The sequence below is a fragment of the Gekko japonicus genome, unplaced genomic scaffold (genome assembly GCF_001447785.1).
Source record: "Gekko japonicus isolate JY-2015 unplaced genomic scaffold, Gekko_japonicus_V1.1 scaffold4808, whole genome shotgun sequence".
In the NCBI taxonomy this organism is placed as follows: Eukaryota; Metazoa; Chordata; class Lepidosauria; order Squamata; family Gekkonidae; genus Gekko; species Gekko japonicus.
The window spans coordinates 22,319-42,699 of record NW_015161559.1 but is presented as its reverse complement, the minus strand read 5'-3'; the positions used below and the strand labels follow the sequence as shown (position 1 = coordinate 42,699).

Genomic DNA, 20,381 nt, shown 5'->3' with positions numbered 1-20,381 from the left:
TCCCCCCCCCCCCCGGCTTAATTTTTTAGTGCACTGTTTAAAATTATTTTTATTGCAATACCCAAACAGAAAAGAAACTTAAAATACAACAACAGTGGTGGCAAGTCTACAGATAAGCATACATTAAAGGTTTTCAAATACCTAAAAATAAGAAATTAGCCATAAGGTATAGATGGAACACTGTCTGGGGCAGGGATGCTCTGTCTTCTTGGTGCTTGGGGGGCAGCGGTGGGAGGGCTTCTAGTGTCCTGGCCCCACTGGTGGACCTCCTGGTGGCACCTGGTATTGTTGGCCACTGTGTGACACAGAGTGTTGGACTGGATGGGCCATTGGTCTAATCCAATATGACTTCTTTTATGTTCTTAAGAGCAGAGGTCCATGGGTAGCTATTAGCCACAAGGTATAGAGGGAACACTCTGTCTGGGGCAGTGATGCTCTGTATTCTTTTTGCTTGGGGGCAACAATGGGAGGGCTTCTGGAGTTCTGGCCCCACCGGAGGACCTCCTGATGGCACCTGGGTTTTGGCCACTGCATGATGCAGAGCGTTGGGTTGGATGGGCCATTGACCTGATCCAACATGGCTTCTCTTATATCCTTATGTTCTAAATCTGACTTCTGTTTTGCTTTTAAAACTGTATCTGTCTGCCTTGCAAGTCAGATTTGAGTTGTAGAACGTCTGCTCTGCATGCAGAAGGTCCCCGGTTCGATTCCCACCATTTCCATTACAAAAAGAGGGGAAAAAAAGATCAGCCAGTAGGTGAGATAGGAGACCTTTGCTTGAGACTCTGGAAAGCAGCTGCCAGTCACAGTTGTCAATACTGACGCAGATAGACTAATGGCTTTATTCAGCGTAAAGCAGCTCGATGTGGTTTCTCTGCATGCATATCATGTGCTGCAGCGGTTCCCGTTTTGCGTAAAGTGTAGCATCCGCGTTAGCCCTTAGAACTCATTTTTCGTGCTCTGAAATGTATTTCCTTGTAGAGGGAATGCAGGGCCATGATTTATGACCACCCCGCCCTCCCGCCGGTTTGCGTTGCAAAGTGCTCTCGTGGCACTCAGTTCAATAGGTCCACGTTGATTAATCAGCCGATAAACCTTTTGCCTCAGGCTTCAGCTGGTTCCCCCTCCGTGGCGATAAGGGCCCTTTAAACGCCGGGAGAAGCATGAGCTCATGCCAGAGCAGCGGCGCGTACCGAGACGCGGCTAGGCGAACGGCCGACTTGTTGCTTGTAAAAACGTTCTCGCTGCAGAGGAGGATGGTACAGATGAGGGTAGTCGAAAGAGTCCGCGGATACCGCCAGTGAAAGGCACTCTCCCCCATCTTTCTCCCCTCTTCCTTTAGTAAAAGCGACGCCTTTGCAAACTGTAGTGCAGGGGTGTCAAACATAAGGCCCGGGGGCCGGAACGGGCCCGCCCAGGGCTCTTATGTGGCCCGTGAGCAACTAGTGCAAGGGAGGGAACAGGAGACAGCTCGGGGGGGGGAGTGGGCGGAGCCACTCCGATTGTGGCTTCAGCATGGCGGGACAACCTCATCTGCAGCAGTCGAGCAGCGTGGGAGCGTCTGCCCAGTGCTGCCCCAGTTGCTCTCTAGTCTGCCCATTTAGGCATTCCTTTGCCCCCCCCCCCCCACAGCCCATGGGGCCTTGCATTGAGGATACACCAGCTTGGAGCTTACCAGCTGCTGTCCTTTATACAGTTTCTGTCTCCAGTACCTGAGATTACGTTTTATGGCGCACATGACCCGGCCCAACAAAGTGACATTTAAGTCAGATCCGGCCCTCGTGACAAATGACTCCGACACCTCTGCTGTAATGACTCATCAGGAATGTAGATTTGCCTAAAAGAAGGGGAGTAGCTGTAGCTCAGTGGTAGAAGGCAGCCCTCACGTTCACTGCTGGTGGAAAAAATCCACAAAGTGCTGCGGTGCCTCAGAGGTTAAGACGCTGAGCTGCAGACCGGAAGTTCTGTAGTTTGGCAGTTTGAGACCCGAGTGCCGTGTGACGGAGTGAGCTCCCGTCTCTAGTTCCAGCTCCTGCCAACCTAGCAGTTTGGAAGCAAGAAATTGCAAGTAGATAAATAGGTACCGCTTCAGTGGGAAGGTAACAGTGTTCTGTGCACTTTGGCGTTTAGTCATGCCGGCCACATGACCATGGAAACGTCTTCGGACAGCGCTGGCTCTTCGGCTTGGAAACGGAGATGAGCACCGCCCCCTAGAGTCGGATTTGACTAGCTTTCAAGCAAGGGATACCTTTACCTTTTTTACTATTCTACCAGAAACGCAGTGTTGGGTGGCAGAAAAAGAGCCAGTCCTTAGTTTGTGCTGTGGCCTTTATGGAGCTGTTAAAGTGAGGTCCTAGGCTTCATCCCGCGGGCGAGGAGAGTAAATTCAAGGTTTGGAGCTGTTAAGATACTGGGCCAGGCTTCTGGAGTAGGGAGGAGCATTCCGATATCTGTGCCGCGCCGCTTTAAGTTATTTTGGCGTTCCCTTGGATTCCCGCATGGTGGTGGTGGGAGAAGAGCTTTCTTAGAACGAACTCGCGTTTGCCTGATCCTGGTTGTTCCATCCTTAGGAGTTTCTTCAGAGAGGAATTTTAGCGCCAGACACCTGCCGAGAAGTCAGAAAGGAGAAGCCAAGGCCAAGAAACCCGTAGCAGCTGCCTCTGTTCCGATGGATGCCTTGAAACACACCGGAGAAGCCACCGGACAGCAGGTTAGTGCAGTCTTGCTTGTGAAAGAACCGAGAGGGGGAGGATAAGTGAAGGAGGCATCCCAACGGACAACGGCCTGTGGCAATCTCAGTTGGGAAATAACAGCCTGTGCCTGGTGCCCTTTAAGCGTTATCCAGTCTGAATTATTCTGTGTATTCATATTCAGGATACAAAAGCATTGGCGGTAGAAAGGGTGGGTGTTGGGCCCTGGGGAATCTGGTTTTTCCAGGCCCCTCAAAACGTGACGGCGGGGCCTCAGCCCTGGCTGCAATTCCAGAGGGGGGAACCGTGTCCGTCTGTTGCCGCAACGTCAGACAGAAGTCCAGTGGGGCCTGGCCAGACTCACTTTAGCCAAGCAACCCATTTTCCCAGGACCGGTCCTGCCTAGAGATGTAAAATTTCCGGAAATTTTGAAGCTCGGAAAAAAACCCAGGAAAAAAAAAAGGAAATTTTCTTTTGTCTTTTCTAGATTGAAAGTCATTCTGTTACTTTAGGAACATAAAATATGACTATGGACATTTTTACTCGGCATGAAATTATCACAACTAGCATATTAAAAATATAGTGTATCCAAACAATTATTAAAAACAGAATACCCTCCCACATGCAAAAACAAAACTGAAACCTTTTTCTTTTCTTGTGACAGTAGCACCTCCTAAAGGAAGAAATGCATCATGTTCTTGCATCGGAGAGTTCAGTTTGTAACCTAGGACTTGCTTGTCCTCAGTGCACAGAAATTAGATCAATCTGATACCATATATATATATATTAGAAATGATTTGGGAAAATATTTGAACACCTTGTCTTAAAATATTTTATTCATCATGTTAAAATAAAACGTCCCATAGTCATTTTTTTTTTCTTTTCTTTTTTCAATTTTTCGGAAAAAAACAAAAAGGCTTCGGGGGAAAAACCAGACACCCCCCCCCCCCCTAATTTTTCCAGTTTTTTTCCCGGGCCTTCACATCTCTAGTTCTGCCCATGAAACTGCCTTCTACTGAATCAGACCACTGGTCCATCAAGGTCAGTATTGTCTACTCAGAGTGACAGCCGGTCTCCAGGGTCTCAGTTGCGTCACCTCCTACCTGAGCTTTTTATTTAGAGACGCCAGGGATGGACGCTGGGACCTTCTGCATGCCAAGTAGAGGCTCTTCCACTGAGCCACGGCCCCTCCCCAACACACACATGAAGCTGCCTTCTACTGAATCAGACCCTTGGGCCATCAAGCTCAGTGTTGTTCGCTCAGACTTCGCCCTTATACTGAATCAGACGACCATGGGTCCATCAGTGTCAGTATTACAGCAGCTCTCCAGGATCTCAAGCAGAGGTGCTTCACATCACCTCCCACCTGGTCCTTTTTAATGGGATTGAACCTGGGACCTTCTGCATGCCAAGCAGAGGCTCTGCCACTGAGCCACAGCCCCTCTTGACAGCTCTCCAGGGCCTCAGGTGGAGGTCTTTCACATCACCTACTGCCTGGTCCTTTTTAACTGGAGATGCCGGGGATTGAACCTGGGACCTTCTGCATGCCAAGCAGAGGCTCTTCCACTGAGCCACAGCCCCTCTTTATAGCTCTCCAGGGTCTCAGGCGGAGGTCTTTCCCATCACCTCCTGCCTGGTCCTTTTTAACTGGAGATGCTGGGGATTGAACCTGGGACCTTCTGCATGCCAAGCAGAGGCTCTGCCACTGAGCCACAGCCCCTCTTTACAGCTCTCCAGGGTCTCAGGCGGCGGTCTTTCCCATCACCTCCCGCCTGGTCCTTTTAAACTGGAGATGCCGGGGATTGAACCTGGGACCTTCTGCATGCCAAGCAGCTATTCTGCCACTGGGTCCAACTCCTCCGATGCCCTGGTGTGTTACTTCCCTGACTGGAAAACTTGTGAGATCTTGGAGTCGTAGTAGATAACTCAATGAAAATGTTGAGACAGTGTGCGACTGCAGTAAAAAAGGCCAACGCTATGCTTGGGATTATTAGGAAGGGAATCGAAAACAAATCAGCCAGTATCATAATGCCCCTGTATAAATCGATGGTGTGACCTCATCTGGAGTACTGTGTACAGTTCTGGTCACCACGCCTCAAAAAGGATATTATGGCATTGGAAAAGTGCAGAAAAGGGCAACTAGAATGACAAAAGGGTTGGAACACTTTCCCTATGAAGAAAGGTTAAAGCACTTGGGGCTCTTCAGCTTGGAGAAACGACGGCTGAGGGGGTGACACGATCGAGGTTTACAAGATTATGCAAGGGATAGAGCAGGGCGAGAAAGAAGTCCTTTTCTCCTTTTCTCACAATATAAGAACTCGTGGGCACTCCATGAAATTACTTAGCAGTCGGGTTAGAATAGATAAAAGGAAGTCCTCCTTCACCCAAAGAGTGATTAACACATGGAATTCACTGCCCGAGGAGATGGTGGCGGCCACAAGCATGCACGGCTTCAAGAGGGAATTGGATAAACATCTGGAGCAGAGGTCCATCGGTGGCTCCTAGCTGCAAGATATAGACAGGAACTCTCAGGCTGGGGCCAGTGATGCTCTGTCTTCTTGGTGCTTGGGGGTGGGGTAACAGTGGGAGGGCTTCTGGTGTCCTGGCCCCACTGGCGGACCTCCTGATGGCACCTGGTATTTCTGGCCACTGTGTGACAGAGTGTTGGACTGCATGGGCCATTGGCCTGATCTAACAGTGGCTTCTCTCTTATGTATGTTCTTATATGGAGCAGAGGTCCATCAGTGGCTATTAGCCACAAGGTATAGACAGGAACTCTCAGTCTGGGGCAGGTGATGCTCTGTATTCTTGGTGCTTGAAGGGGGGGCAACAGTGGGAGGGCTCCTAGTGTCCTGGCCCCACTGGTGGACACCCTAATGGCACCTGGTATTTCTGGCCACTGTGTGACAGAGTGTTGGACTGGATGGGCCTTTGTCCTGATCCAACATTGACTTCTCTTATGTTCTTATATGGAGCAGAGATCCATCAGTGGCTATTAGCCCCAAGTCATAGATAGGAACTCTCGGTCTGCGGCATGTGATGCTCTGTATTCTTGTTGCTTCACTACCCAGAGGAGTCTCAGAGCGGCTTACAAACTGCTTTCCCTTCCCCTCCCCACGACAGACACCCTGTGAGGTAGGTGGGGCTGAGAGAGCTCTTTCAAGGACTGCCCTTGAGAGAACAGCTCTGAGAGAACTTGTGACTGACCCAAGGTCCCTCCAGCAGCTGCATGTGGAAGAGTGGGGAATCAAACCCAGTTCTCTCTGTTTGGTGTAGTGGTTAAGTGTGTGGGCTTTAATCTAGGAGAACCGGGTTTGATGATCCACTCCTCCACTTGCAGCTGCTTGATGACCTTGGGCAAGCCATAGTTCTGTCAGAGCAGTTCTTGAAAGAGCCCTTTCAGCCCCGCCAACCTCACAGGGTGTCTGTTGTGGGGAGTGGAAGGGAAAGGAGTGTGTAAGCCGCGCTGAGACTCCGAGTGAAGGGTGGGGTATAAATCCAAGATCATCTTCTTCAGATTAGGGTCCGCGCACTACACCAAACAAAAAGGAAAAGGATCTTTTCCCGTTGGTGGAAGACAACAGTAGAGGGAGACAGGCGGATCTCCCTGGGGAAGGAGTTCCCAAGTTTCAGTGTCTCAACCAAGAAGGCTCTTTGTTGGGTTTCCCGGGCGGCAGCCATGGGGAGTACACTGTTGAAGGGGGACTGGACATCGGTGGCCATGTTGGCAGAGCAGTCGGCCTGGGACATCTTAGGCTGGGAGCTGGGTGTGGAGGAGACCATAGAGCTCTGCTGTAAGGGGTGCAGACTTCCTTAAATTGAGCAAGGGACAGCAAGAATGGAAAGCAGACCAGAGAGACGCAGGCTGCACTCCAGCGTTGGGGCTAATGGTCAAAGCCTGACTAGACCACTTCCCTATAGAAGAAGAGAAGAGATTGGATTTATACCCCGCCCTTCACTACCCAAAAGTGTCTCAGAGCGGCTTGCAATCTCCTTTCCCTTCCCCTCCCCACAACAGACACCCTGTGAGGTAGGCGGGGCTGGGAGAGCTCTTGACAGAATCTGCTCTTTTTTAACAACAGCTGTTCTCAGAACTATGGCTTGCCCAAGGTCACATCAGCAGGTGCAAGTGGAGGAGTGGGGAATCAAACCCGGTTCTCCCAGATTAGAGCCCGTGCACTCAACCACTACACCAAACTGGCTCTCTGTACTTTGTTTAAGAAGTACTTTCCTGAACACACATGAAGCTGCCTTACAGTGAATCAGACCCACAGTCCCGTCAGGGAGACCGTTGTCTACTCAGACTGGCAGTGGCTCTCCAGGGTCCCAGGCCAAGGTCTTTCCCATCACCTGATCTTTTTAACTGGAGATGTCGGGGATTGAACCTGGGACATTCTGGATGCCAAGGAGATGCTCTACCACTGAGCCACAGCCCCACCCTGTAAAGTGAGTCCTGTGGCCTGGAATATAGAGGGGCAAAATCCCCTTTTCAGGAACCCCAGGCCTACTTCCTGAAACAGTCTTCATCGAAGGTACCCCATTCAGTTGCATGGAGTGGGAATTCATCAAAGGGGGCTTTGCCTCTCGAAAGCTCATACCGAAAACTCTTGTTGGCCTCTTGAGGTGTGACTGGACTCAGATCTAGTTGTTCCGGACACATATATGAGTCAACGAGGGCTGAGAGCTCCCGGTGTGAAAGTAACCCTTAAGCAGTATTTAGTCAGTTTACATCTATAATTATATCTTGGATCAACCTCCTCACCATTCTCCAATATTCCTGAATTTTGCTTCATGACCACCACATGTGAAAAAAAGTTCCAATATTAGCCAACATTGACTAGAGTAGCCCGGATAGCACTTAGCTATATTCTCCGGGGACCAATGCCATCTATGGAACATCTTATAAACGTTTTCTTTATAGGCTATGGCCCTCATAAATTTAATCGATTCCCATGTTTTATTCCATCTATTTACTTCTATCTCTTTTTTTTTCCCCTTATCTTTCATCCAACTGCTCATTACTCTCTTCTCTTCCTCATCCTTTTCAAAATCATCCAATAGAAAGCTGTATAATTTCTGTATCAATTTATCACTTGTGGATAGCCATATTTTATCTAATTCGTTGTTGCTACTCTCAAAGCCTCTTACCGCATCTTTCTTGTATCTATCTTGGAGCATTGCCTTCTCCCACCATGATATTATATTTTCCCTTTGTAACTTCTCCTCTATTACTATTTTATTATCTCTATTTAATAAAGTTTGATATGTTAATTTCTTATTTGTTTCCATTAGGGCGGGTTGAACAAATGCCTCCAGGGGTGAAACCCATTTTGGTGTCTTCTTGTAAATTTTTCCTTTATCTTATTCCATACTTTGTTTAAGGCATCTAATATTTTGCAAGAATGTCTCGAGAAAGTAAAGAAATGAAATCTGTAGGTCCTTTTGGCCGTGTTCCCTGAGATCGGCTTTGCTTGCTTGGCAGATCTGAATGCTGTTGTTTCCCAGGAGGAACTTTTAGCCAGTTTTATTACTCACAGTGCGAGATGTGATTAGATATAAGCCAGATCACTCAATCAGAGAGAGCTGTTACTCTTTTGCCAGTCCCTAGGGTCGAGGAGGGGTCGTGTAAAAACATAAGACAAGCCGTGTTGGATCAGGCCAATGGCCCATCCAGTCTAATACTCTGCAGTGGCCGAAACCTGGATGCCATCAGGAGGTCCACCAGCAGGGCCAGAACTCCAGAAGCCCTCCCACTGTTGCCTCCCAAACATCAAGAAGACAGAGCATCACTGCCCTAGAGAGAGTGTTCCACCTATACCTTGTGGCTAATAGGCACTGATGGACCTCTGTGCCATATATTTATCCAATCCCCCCTTGAAGCTGTCTATGCCTGTAGCTGCCACCACTACCTGCGGCGGTGAATTCCACATGTTAATGACTCTTTGGGTGAAGAAGTCGCATCTTTTAGATGAAGAAGAAGAGAAGAGATTGGATTTATATCCCGCCCTTCACTACCCAAAGGTGTCTCAGAGCGGCTTACAAACTCCTTTCCCTTCCCCTCCCCACAAACAGACACCCTGTGAGGTAGGCGGGGCTGAGAGAGCTCTGACAAAAACTGCTCTTTTTCTAGAACAGCTCCGACAGAACTGTGGCTCGCCCAAGGTCATCCAGCCAGAAGCAAGTGGAGGAGTGGGGAATCAAACCCGGTTCTCCCAGATCAGAGTCCGCGCACTTAACCACTACACCAAACTGGCAAACACTGTGGCATACCATAAATTCTAGGTGAAATCTCTTCCCAGGTTCTCCCCTCCACAGGCACAGCTATCGAAATCACCCAGGGACTTCCCAGGCCAGAATGGGTAATCCTACAAAAAGGGCTTTGCTGGACGGATATGATCAAGGTGTCTTTCTAACACTAAGTGCTTGTTTTTTGGTTGTTTGAGAAGCCGTTCCTTTTGATGCATACAGGGTATCCACCAGAAAGAGGCCTTTGAATAACAGCTGAAATGACGGCGGAGTCAGTGTCCCTGAACCTCCTCGTCCCAAAGCCGGGGCAAACGTTTCTCTCTCTGTTTTTGTTAAATGCGGCAGGAGAGCGTGCGTGATGGGCGAGAAGGCCCAAAGCGAGCAGTCCTCTTTGCAACAAGGCACGGTCTTTGAAAAGCGAAGGGAAAGTCGAACAGATGTAACCTCCAGCTGTAAACCTCAAGTGCTCTGAGTGAAGTTTAAATTAAATACAAATCAAAAGGTTTGAATGGAGGGGGGGGGCTCTCGTGCCTCGGGTTGAGAAGAATATCGCTTGGCACAGATTGATCGCCGCTCTCCATTTCAAAAGCGGCATAAAATAATAATTCTGTTGGGCTTTTGAAGACTTCTTTGAAAGGCATAGCTGAAAGGAGGGCGTGTTTCCTTGGCAGTTGGCAGGCCTCGCCTCCCACTGATCTGCGTGAGGAAACATACTAGATTTGCAGTCCACTTGGTGGCCACCAAGAAAGGTGGTGGAGGGGGTCATGGCGCCCCCCGGGCGTCGTATTGGGGGCCCTTAGTTTCAGATGGTAGCCATGTTGTCTGCAGTAGAGTAGCTGGATTCGAATCCAATAGCACCGTAGAGACCAAGAAGATTTTGGGGGTATGAGCTTTCAAGAGGGAAAGCTCGCTTCATCAGATACAAGTCGGAATGGAGATCTCTGAATCCTTATAACCCAGTCAGAAGGGGGGATGGAATGTTGCAGAGAAGGGACTCAGGATGCGGAGGTACAGTGCAATCAGCTGGATTAGAGTGGCGGAGAAAGGCTTTGGGGGGGGGGGAGAAAATTAGCATCTGTCGTGAGATAAAATTGGTATAGTTTGGTATGGTGGTTAGGAGCGCAGACTGGGAGAATCGGATTTGATTCCCCACTGCTCCACATGCAGCTGCTGGGTGACTTTGGATCAGTCACAAGTTTTCTCAGCTGTTCTCTTAAGAGCAGTCCTCGAAAGAGCTCTCTCAGTCCCACCTACCTCACAGGGTGTCTGTTGTGGGGAGGGGAAGGGATAGGAGACTGTAAGCTGCTCTGAGACTCCTTCAGGTAGTGAGGGGTATAAATCCAATCTTCTCTTCCTCCTCCTCCTCTTCCTCCTCCCCCCTATTCAGCTTTAGGGGGAATCCGTTCTGAATTTGTGAGTGAACTCAGGTCCCGCAATCTCCCATTGTAATCTCCTCTTGCAGCGTCTCTCTTTGAGGACCGCCACTCGTACACCAGCAGTGGAATGACCTGGAAGATTAAAATGTTCTCTCACTCGAGATAATTCACAATTATACCCTGGAAATCTTGTGGGGTTCGAGGATGAAAGTAAATTAAACCAAGGGTGTGAAATTAAATTAAAAGAGTTTTCCGAACTTCCTGACAGAGCAGTTCCTCAGTGGAACAGGCTTCCTCAGGAGGTGGTGGGCTCTCCTTCTTTGGAGGTTTCCAAACAGAGGCTAGATGGCCATCGGACAGCCATGCTGATTCTGTGAACTGAGGCAGATCACGAGAGGGAGGGCAGGAAGGGTTGCCTCAGTGCTTAGTTCAGTTCAGTAGCCTTTATTGGCATGGAAATTTTTTTACAAGTTAATACAGTTTAAAAAGGTAAGTTAAAACCGCAACATGCGTATTTTTGTTGTTGTTCAGTCGCACAGTCGAGTCCGACTCTTCGCGACCCCATGGACCAGATCACGCCAGGCCCTCCTGTCTTCCGCTGTCCTCTGAAGTTGGCTCAACTTCATGTTCGTTGCATCGATGACACTGTCTAACCATCTCATCCTTTGCCGTCCCCGTCTTCTTTGACCTTCAATCTTTCCCAGCATCAGGGTCTTCTCCAGGGAGTGCTCCCTTCTCATTGGGTGGCCAAAGTCTTTGAGCTTCAGTTTCATTATCTGGCCTTCCAGGGAACAGTCAGGGTTGATTTCTTCTAGGATTGACTGATTTGATCTTCTTGCAGTCCAGGGGACTCTCAAGAGTCTTCTCCAGCACCATAGTTCAAAAGAATCTATTCTTCGGCGCTCGGCCTTCCTTATAGTCCAACTCTCGCAGCCATACATGACTACTGGGAATACCATTGCTTTGACTATGCGGACTTTTGTTGGCAGGGTGATGTCTCTACTTTTTATCATGCTGTTTAGGTTCACCATCGCTTTCCTCCCAAGGAGCAGGCGTCTTTTAATTTCATGGCTGTTGTCACAGTCTGCGGTGATCTGGGATCCCAGGAACGTGAAGTCTGTCACTACTTCTACGACTTCCCCTTCTATTTGCCAAGGAGTGATGGGGCTGGATGCCATGATCTTAGTTTTTTTTTATGTTGAGCTTCAAGCCCACTTTTGCGCTCTCCTCTTTTACATCAGTGTAAATATGAGATTATTTCTGTGAGGTCCCCTGGCCACTCGTACGCCTTTATAGCAGAGTAAAGAAACTTAGCCACCTTCTCGGTGACATTAGACAAGACATTGTTCAAAAGTCTGTAAACCTTAAATGCCTCATCCTAACTCGAACAGAATGTAAGTGCATATAACGTGAATCCGTATACAGGTGACAACAGAGAAGAACATGAGTGATTGACTCAAGACATTTTTTATTACAAGGGTTTTCTGAGTAGGCTACCTTATTGCACCTGCCATAAGCAACAGCAGAAGGCGTGGCGTTACATCTGGCAACGGAAAATGCCCTGCGCTGCTGTGGCACCTGCCCCTTCCCCTTCCCACAACAGACAGCCGGTGAGCAATGCTGCCTCTAAACTCTGGAGTCCTGTGAGCAAAAGTTCTGCTTTGTGAGCTTCTGACATTAAAGTCGTGAACGAACAAACTGGCTGCTGCATAAATTAGTATGCTCTGGGGCCATCCTGCCTGAGCAAAGACAAAAATGTGTGAGCTGGAGGCTAAAAAACTGTGAGCTAGCTCGCACTAGCTCAGCTTAGAGGGAACACTGCCTGTGCGGTGGGTGCGGCTGAGAAAGCTCTTTTGAGGACGGCTCATGAGAGACTAGTGCGGAAATAACTTGTGACCAGTGTTCCCTCTAAGCTGAGTTAGAGTGAGATAGCTCACAGTTTTTTAGCCTCCAGCTCAAACATTTTTGTCTCAGCTCAGGAAGGATGGCTCCAGAGCAAACTAATTGATGCATTAGCCAAATCGCTCGCTCACAGCTTTAATGCCAGGACTCAGGAGCTCAGAAAGTAGAATTTTTGCTCACAAGACTCCACAGCTTAGAGGGAACATTGCTTGTGACTGACCCAAGGTCACACCAGCAGCTGCACTAGAAAGTCCTAGACACCCACAGCTTAAGCCAGTTTTGTGCAGTGGTTAAGAGAGGCAGACTCTAATCTGGAGAACCAGGTTTGATTCCCCACTCCTCCTCCACATGAAGCCAGCTGGGTGACTGTGGGCCAGTCACAGTTCTCTCAGAGCTCTCTCAGCCCCACCTACCTTACAGGGAAGAAAAGAGATTGGATTTATACCCCCGCCCTTCAGTACCCGAAGGAGTCTCAGAGCAGCTTACAATCCCCTTTCCCTTCCTTGAGAGAACAGCTCTGAAAGAACTTGTGACTGACCCAAGGTCACACAAGCAGCTGCCTGTGGAGGAGTGGGGAATCAAACCCGGTTCTCGCAGATTAGAGTCCGCGCTCCTCCTAACCACTACACTGAACTTGCTCTCCAGAAGCGCAACAACACAAAGTTTGCCATCAGTGAGGCCGTATCGCCTCGTAAAGAACTGTCTTTTCCTTGCTTTTATCACTTCTGACAGCTCATTCCAGTGGAAATTATCTGCATAAGTTAATATTCATGTTGAAACGTGATTTCACAGAGTCGATAAATCTAGAAAGACTTTGAGTGTATTCTCTCCCCACCCCGCCCTTAATTGGATGTATTCACACTGTTTTGACACTTCCGCTGTATATTACATTTTATTTAGCCAGCTCTTTAGGAGTCTGAGGACTGGGGTTTGCGCTGATTTGAGGAGGATCAGCATTCTGGATTCTTTCAGTCAGGTCCAGACAACCCCCTGGCAGTGCCTCAGGGGAATTCCTCACAAAACACCCCCAAAAGCCATCAGTTGGTTACCCTGGCCTGTCATCTGGCCATTAATTTTTGGCTGCCCTTCCAAAAGTGTCTGCATACCTCGGTTGCCTCAACAATGTCTGAATACCTCAAATGCAATTTACTCTCATGTATACCTGTGGAGATAGCTTCTGGTTCAGTCTCTGCTTCTCCAGTTAAAAGGGTCTTCGGTGGCAAGTATTATGAGCATCAGAAGAGGCCTGCTGGATCAGACCAGTGGTCCATCTAGTCCAACACTCTGTGTCACACAGTGGCCAACCAGTTCCTCTGGAGGGCCAACAACAGGGCAGAGAGGCAGAGGCCTTCATAAGAACATCAGAAGAGCCCTGCTGGATCAGACCAGTGGTCCTTCTAGTCCAGCATCCTGTCTCACACAGTGGCCAACCAGTTCCTTTGGAGGGCCAACAACAGGGCATAGAGGCCGAGGCCTTCCCCTGAGAAGAACATCAGAGGAGCCCTGCTGGATCGGACCAGTGGCCCATCTAGTCCAGCATCCTGTCTCTCACAGTGGCCAACCAGTTCCTTTGGAGGGCCAACAACAGGGCATAGAGGCCGAGGCCTTCCCCTGAGAAGAACATCAGAGGAGCCCTGCTGGATCGGACCAGTGGCCCATCTAGTCCAGCATCCTGTCTCACACAGTGGCCAACCAGTTCCTTTGGAGGGCCAACAACAGGGCACAGAGGCCGAGGCCTTCCCCTGAGAAGAACATCAGAGGAGCCCTGCTGGATCAGACCAGTGAGGGTCCATCTAGTCCAGCCTCCCGTCTCACACAGTGGCCAGCCAGTTCCTCTGGAGGGCCAAAAACAGGGCAGAGAGGCCAAGGCCTTCCCCTGATAAGAGCATCGGGAGAGCCCTGCAGGATCAAACCAGTGGACTATCTAGTCCAGCATCTTGTCTCAAACAGTGGCCAGCCAGTTCCTCTGGAGGGCCAACAACAGGGCAGAGAGGCAGAGGCCTTCATAAGAACATCAGAAGAGCCCTGCTGGATCAGACCAGTGGTCCTTCTAGTCCAGCATCCTGTCTCACACAGTGGCCAACCAGTTCCTTTGGAGGGCCAACAACAGGGCATAGAGGCCGAGGCCTTCCCCTGAGAAGAACATCAGAGGAGCCCTGCTGGATCGGACCAGTGGCCCATCTAGTCCAGCATCCTGTCTCTCACAGTGGCCAACCAGTTCCTTTGGAGGGCCAACAACAGGGCACAGAGGCCGAGGCCTTCCCCTGAGAAGAACACCAGAAGAGCCCTGCTGGATCAGACCAGTGAGGGTCCATCTAGTCCAGCATCCTGTCTCACCCAGTGTCCAACCAGTTCTTCTGGAGGGCCAACAACAGGGCACAGAGGCCAAGGCCTTCCCCTGTTGAAGCCTCCTGGTTCTGGGATTCAGAGGACTAGTGCCTCTGAATGTGGAGGTTCCCCTCCGCCCCCATGGCTAATAGTCACTGATAGACTTGTCCTCCATGAATGCCTCTAATCCCCTCTGAAAGCTGTTTATTCCTGCGGCCATCGCTACATCCTCTGGGAGCCAACTCCACATTTTAATCACATTTTAATCAGTATTTCCTTTTGTCCATCCTGAATCTACTGTCCATTTTCCTTGGATGCCGGTGAATTCCGGTAGTCTGGGAGAGGGAGAAGATGTTCTCTTTGTATTGAGAAAGACCTTTCTCTGCCTGAGACCCTGGAGAGCCACTACCAGAGAAGAATGGCCAGGGTCGACGGACCCACGGTTACATTTTGCATCGCTTAAAGCAAGTTTGTTGGTTGTTCAGAAAGAAGCGTGTTGCTTTTGTTGTGTCCCTGCTTTGTCCAGCTGCTGGTACAGTGGGGAGGACGACTAAGCCACAGACAACTAAATATGAGGCTTTGGACTTGAACGTTAAGGCACAGATCCTCCTTACAGTGAAAATGTGAGGCTTAATTGCCGCAGTCAACTTTCCACTGGACTTGCATATGTCTTGCAGTGCCCTCTGGTGGACAGAATGCAAAGCGACTTGGTACCCCAAAGCGGGGTCTAGAGCAGATATTCGTTTGCTTCGGAGTCGCTCTCGTGGCCGAAAGTATTTCACTCTCCCAGCAGATTTAGGAAGTGGAGCGGTGAGGGAGGCCCATATAGCAAGCAATGCTCCCTCTAAGCCAGTTTGGTGTAGAGGTTAAATGCGCAGACTCTTACCTGGGAGAACCGGGTTTGATTCTCCACTCCTCCACTTGCACCTGCTGGATGACCTTGGGCAAGCCATTGTTCTGATAAGAGCGATGCTTTAAAGGTTTGTGTCAAGAGTTCTCTCAGCCCCACTCACCTCACAGGGTGTCTGTGGTGCGGAGGGGAAGGGAAAGGAGGTTGTAAGCCGCTCTGAGACTCCGAGTGAAGGGCGGGGTATAAATCCAATCTCCTCCTCCTCCTCCTCCTGCTACGGAGTCTTGTGAGCAGAAATTCCACTTGGTGAGCGACTGGCATTACAGTTGTGAGCGAGCAATTTGGCCGCTGCATAAATTCAGTTTGCTCTGGAGCCCTCCTCCTTCCTGAGCACAGACAAAACTGTGTGAGCCGGAGGCTAAGGAACTGTGAGCTAGCTCACACTGACTCAGCTTAGAGGGAACACTGATAGCAAGCGGCCGCCGCGGCTGTGATGATTTTGGCACTCCCGTCAGGCCTGTGGTGCTGGAAAGCGCCAGCTTACGGTGACTGAGCAGTGTTTTCCAGGAAAGACCGGTGGATTGCTGTTGCCTGCCTCTGCCTCACGGCCCTGGTCTTCCTGGGTGGTCTCCCACCCAAGTCCTAAGCAGGGCCGACCCTGCTTAGCTTCTGAGGTCAGGGCCGTACTTATCTTAATCCCAGAGGCTGGAGGACCTTGATATGTTGCATCCCGTCTAATCTCTTTTTCCACTGGACCTAGTGTGGAGCGGGAGTCTGGTGCAGGGGTTAAATTGTGGGGAGACCAATGTTCCCTCTAAGCTGTGGAGTCTTGTGAGCAAAAATTCTACCTTGAGAGCTCCTGGCATTAAAGTTGTGAGCGACCGATTCGGCTACGGCATAAATTAGATTGCTCTGGAGCCATCCTTCCTGAGCTAAGACAAAAATGTGTGAGCCGGAGGCTAAAAAACTGTAAGCGAGCTCACACTCACTCAGCTTAGAGGGAACATTGGGGGAGACCTCGATTCAAGTCTCCCTTCAGCCTAACCTACCTCACAGGGTTGTTGTGGGGGAACCCAAGCATACACCCGCCAAATCTCCTTGGAGGTGCGATAAAAAAAAGAAGAGCTCTCATCTCCAGAAGGACAAGTTAATGTTGAATCCACGGCCACGCAACCTGAGAAATTATCTCGCTGGCTGATCCTTTATTGTTCAAAATCTTGCATTTTCTTCCCGTTCTTAATTCACCTGGGGCTGAATATGCAGTCTCTGGTGCTTGAAATACTTTTACTGTCGATTCAGAAACCCTCGCTCCATGTTAATGACGGCTTTTTAAAATGCTGATTTTAATTTCCAGGTCTCCGACAAAGGGGGAATGAAGAGTGCTTCTCTAAAGGATTTATGTCCCGAAGACAAGAGGCGCATCGCAAACTTAATTAAGGAGCTCGCAAGGTGAGGATAAACTCTGCCGGATAATGCGTCGGGCTTAGGGCAAGATCCTCCATCCAATTAGCACGTTATGAAGTTTTAAGTGTTCCTGTTTATTAAAAGTCTGTGATTGCTCCTCTCGGCTGGCGCAGGTATTGCCAAGGCGGGGATGCAGACTAAGGTTGCCAGCTCTTCACCGTGTGCTGCGTGTGGCTTCTCGTGACACTAGTCCACGATGTCTTGATTATGGCCTGAGTAATTATGGCCTGTTGCGTGGTTCGTGTGTCACTGCCTTAAGAACATCAGAAGAGCCCTGCTAGATCGGACCAGTGGTCCATCTGGTCCAGCATCCTGTCTCACACAATAGCCTCAGCCAGTTCCTCTGGAGGGCCAACAACATGGCAGAGAGGCCAAGGCGTTCCCCTGATAAGGACATCAAAAGAGCCCTGCTGGATCAGACCAGTGAGGGTCCATCTAGTCCAGCATCCCGTCTCACACAGTGGCCAACCAGTTCCTCTGGCAGTCCAGCAACAGAGTATAGAGGCCAAGGCCATCATAAGAAGGACCCTGCTGGATCACACCAGTGGTCCAACTAGTCCAGCATCCCGTCTTGCACAGTAGCCTCAACCAGTTCCTCTGGAGGGCCAACAACAGGGCAGAGAGGCCGAGGCCTTCCCCTGATAAGAACGTCAGAAGAGACCTGCTGGATCGGGCCAGGGAGGGTCCATCTGGTCCAGCATCCTGTCTCACACAGTAGCCTCGACCAGTTCCTCTGGAGGGCCAACAACAGGGCGGAGAGGCCGAGGCTTTCCTGTGGCAGTGAATTCCAGGTGTTAATCACTCTTTGGGTGAAGAAGTTGTGAGTCCAGTGTTGGGAGGAAGCGCTATTGAATGTTGCACAGCCTACTCTAGCTCCCTGCCCCACACCCGGACTTTGCAACGACCCCCTTCCACTGGTGCTCGACCCCACTTTTCAGCACTTTATTCTCTGCTCAAGATTTCCGCCTTCTCAGGCAAGAGAAGAAATTTGAGAGTGACGTGTTCACAGGAAGACATGAAGCTGCCTTATACTGAATGAGACTCTTGATCCCCTCAAGGTCAGTATTGTCTAACGAGACCGGCAGCGGGTTTTTCAGGGTCTCGGGCAGAAGTTCTTCATGTTACCTGCTTACCTGATCCTTTTGGTAGGAGATTCTTGGGATTGACCCTTCTGCATGCAAACAGATGCTCTGGCACTCAGCGAAGGGTCATTGATACGTGGAATTCACTGCCGCAGGAAGTGGCGGCGGCTACAAGCATGGGCGGTTTCAAGAGGGAATTAGATAAACATGTGGAGCAGAGGTCCATCAGTGGCTATTGGCCACAAGGGATAGATAGGAACTCTCAGTCTGGGGCAAGTGGTGCTCTGTATTCCTGGTGCTTGGAGGGGGGGCAACAGTGGGAGGGCTTCTAGTGTCCTGGCCCCACTGCTGGACCTCCTGATGGCACCTGATATTGGCCCCATTGCTGGACCTCCTGGTGGCACCTGGTGTTTTCGACCACTGTGTGACACAGAGTGTTGGACTGGATGGGCCATTGGCCGGATCCAACATGGGCTTCTCTCATGGTCTTGTGGATAAACGTATGGAGCAGAGGTCCATCAGTGGCTATTAGCCACAAGGCATAGATAGGAACTCTCAGTCTGGGGCAAGGGGGGGGGGAACAGTGGGAGGGGCTTCTCGTGTCCTGACCCCACTGCTGGACCTCCTGATGGCACCGGGTGTTTTTGGCCACTGTTTGACACAGAGTGTTGGACTGGATTGGCCATTGGCCTGATCCAACATTGGCTTCTCTCATGTTCTTATGAGCCACAGCCCCTCCCAACTGTGCAAACTGATCAGCTTGTACATTTTTGTCCTGGATCTTTTGCTGTCTGATTGCTGAACCCTTGAGTGGGACATAGAGATATCCTCCTTTCCTTTGGCTCCAACTTGAGTTGTACTAGGAGTTCCCCGGCAGGCATCGTTGCTGTGAACGGCTCACGGGGCTCTCCTTTCCTTTTAGTCTGGTGTACAGAAGCCAGTTTGATGTCGTGGTTAAGTGCGCGGTCTCTAATCTGGGAGAACGGGGTTTGATTCCCCCACTCCTCCACTCGCACCTGGCTGGATGACCTTGGGCAAGCCGTAGTTCTGATAAGAGCCGTCCGTGAAAAAGAGCAGTTCCTGTCAAGAGCTCTCTCAGCCCCACCTCCGTCACAGGGTGTCTGTTGTGGGGAGGGGAAGGGAAAGGAGTTTGTAAGCCGCTCTGAGATTCCTTCGGGTAGTGAAGGGCGGGGTATAAATCCAATCTCCTCCTCCTCCTCCTCCTCCTCCTCCTCGTTGTTGCGGCTTGATTAGCTCCGCTCAGCTTGAGCATATCAGAGCTTGGAAGCTAAGCGAGGGCTGGACATGGTTAGTTTGTGGATGGGAAGATGGGGGTTGCTACGCATAGCAAGGCAATGGCAAACCACCTCTGCTTGCCTCTTCAGGTTCTTGAGAGCCGTGCAAAAAGACCCTTAATTTGGGGCCTTTACCTTTTGGGCATAGGGCTGCTGAGTATCTAACTTGTTTAACAAACCCGGGGCAATGAAGAGCATGTATATCAGCCGGGTTTAATGTGTTGCCATCAGCAGTATTATAGGGGAGATTCCCAAAAATCCCATTCGACAGTAGATTGTGTTCCTGCACTAAGCAGGAGACAGAAACTCTTGAACGTGTGTTTCTTTCGTGTACTTTCTACTCGGACCCGTGCCTTGCATTCCTCGAGCCATGGTTGAGAAAGTATTCAGGGAAACCTGATAAATGTAAGATTTACTTTTTGCCGACAACTCAGAATCAGATAATAACTGAAAGTGTTGGAAAATTTCTGTATGAAGCTTCAAGAAAGCGTTCAGTATTCCTTGCAAATTGAGTCTTATGTTCTTTATGTTATGCCAATCAAGGTCGATTGATTGATTGCTCGCCTCTTAAAATACCTGTGAAGCTGCCTTGGTCCATCACGGTCAGTATTGTCTACTCAGACTGGCAGCGGCTCTCCAGGGTCTCCGGCTGAGTTCTTTCACATCACCCACTGCTTAGTCTTTTAAAACTGGAGATGCCGGGGATTGAACCTGGGACCTTCTGCAGGCCAAGCAGAGGCTCTTCCACTGAACCACGGCCCCTCTTTACAGCTCTCCAGGGTCTCAGGCGGAGGTCTTTCACATCACCTGCTGCCTGGTCCTTTTTAACTGGAGATGCCGAGGATTGAACCTGGGACCTTCTGCAGGCCAAGCAGAGGCTCTGCCACTGAGGCACAGCCCCTTTCCAGTTGCCCAGAGCGCCCTGTGGATAGGGTTGCCATGAGTCTGCTGCAGTTCGGTGGTACATTCTTCTTTTCAGTGTCCATTATATTGCTAAACGGTGTCCCCTTTGTGTATTTCCAGTGGCGTTTGGCTGAGAATCAAAGTCCTAGCCGGACCTGATGTCTGGCCGGCCTGACAGTTTCTGATATTTGGGCCACTAGAGGGAGCTCAAGGCTCTTTCCTGACCTCCCGCTATTTTTTATTTC

General features: G+C 50.0%; 1 protein-coding gene across 1 annotated transcript in view; it reads left to right on the top strand.

Annotated features, from left to right (window-relative positions):
- LOC107125838 (protein hinderin-like) overlaps positions 1 to 20,381 on the top strand; it is a 44,413-nt gene that overhangs the window by 10,941 nt on the left and 13,091 nt on the right. The window contains exons 2-3 of the mRNA XM_015429299.1: positions 2,583 to 2,710; positions 16,747 to 16,841. Of these exons, the coding sequence (XP_015284785.1) occupies positions 2,669 to 2,710; positions 16,747 to 16,841 (137 nt within the window). The 5' untranslated portion in view covers positions 2,583 to 2,668. The remainder of the gene's footprint in view (positions 1 to 2,582; positions 2,711 to 16,746; positions 16,842 to 20,381) is intronic.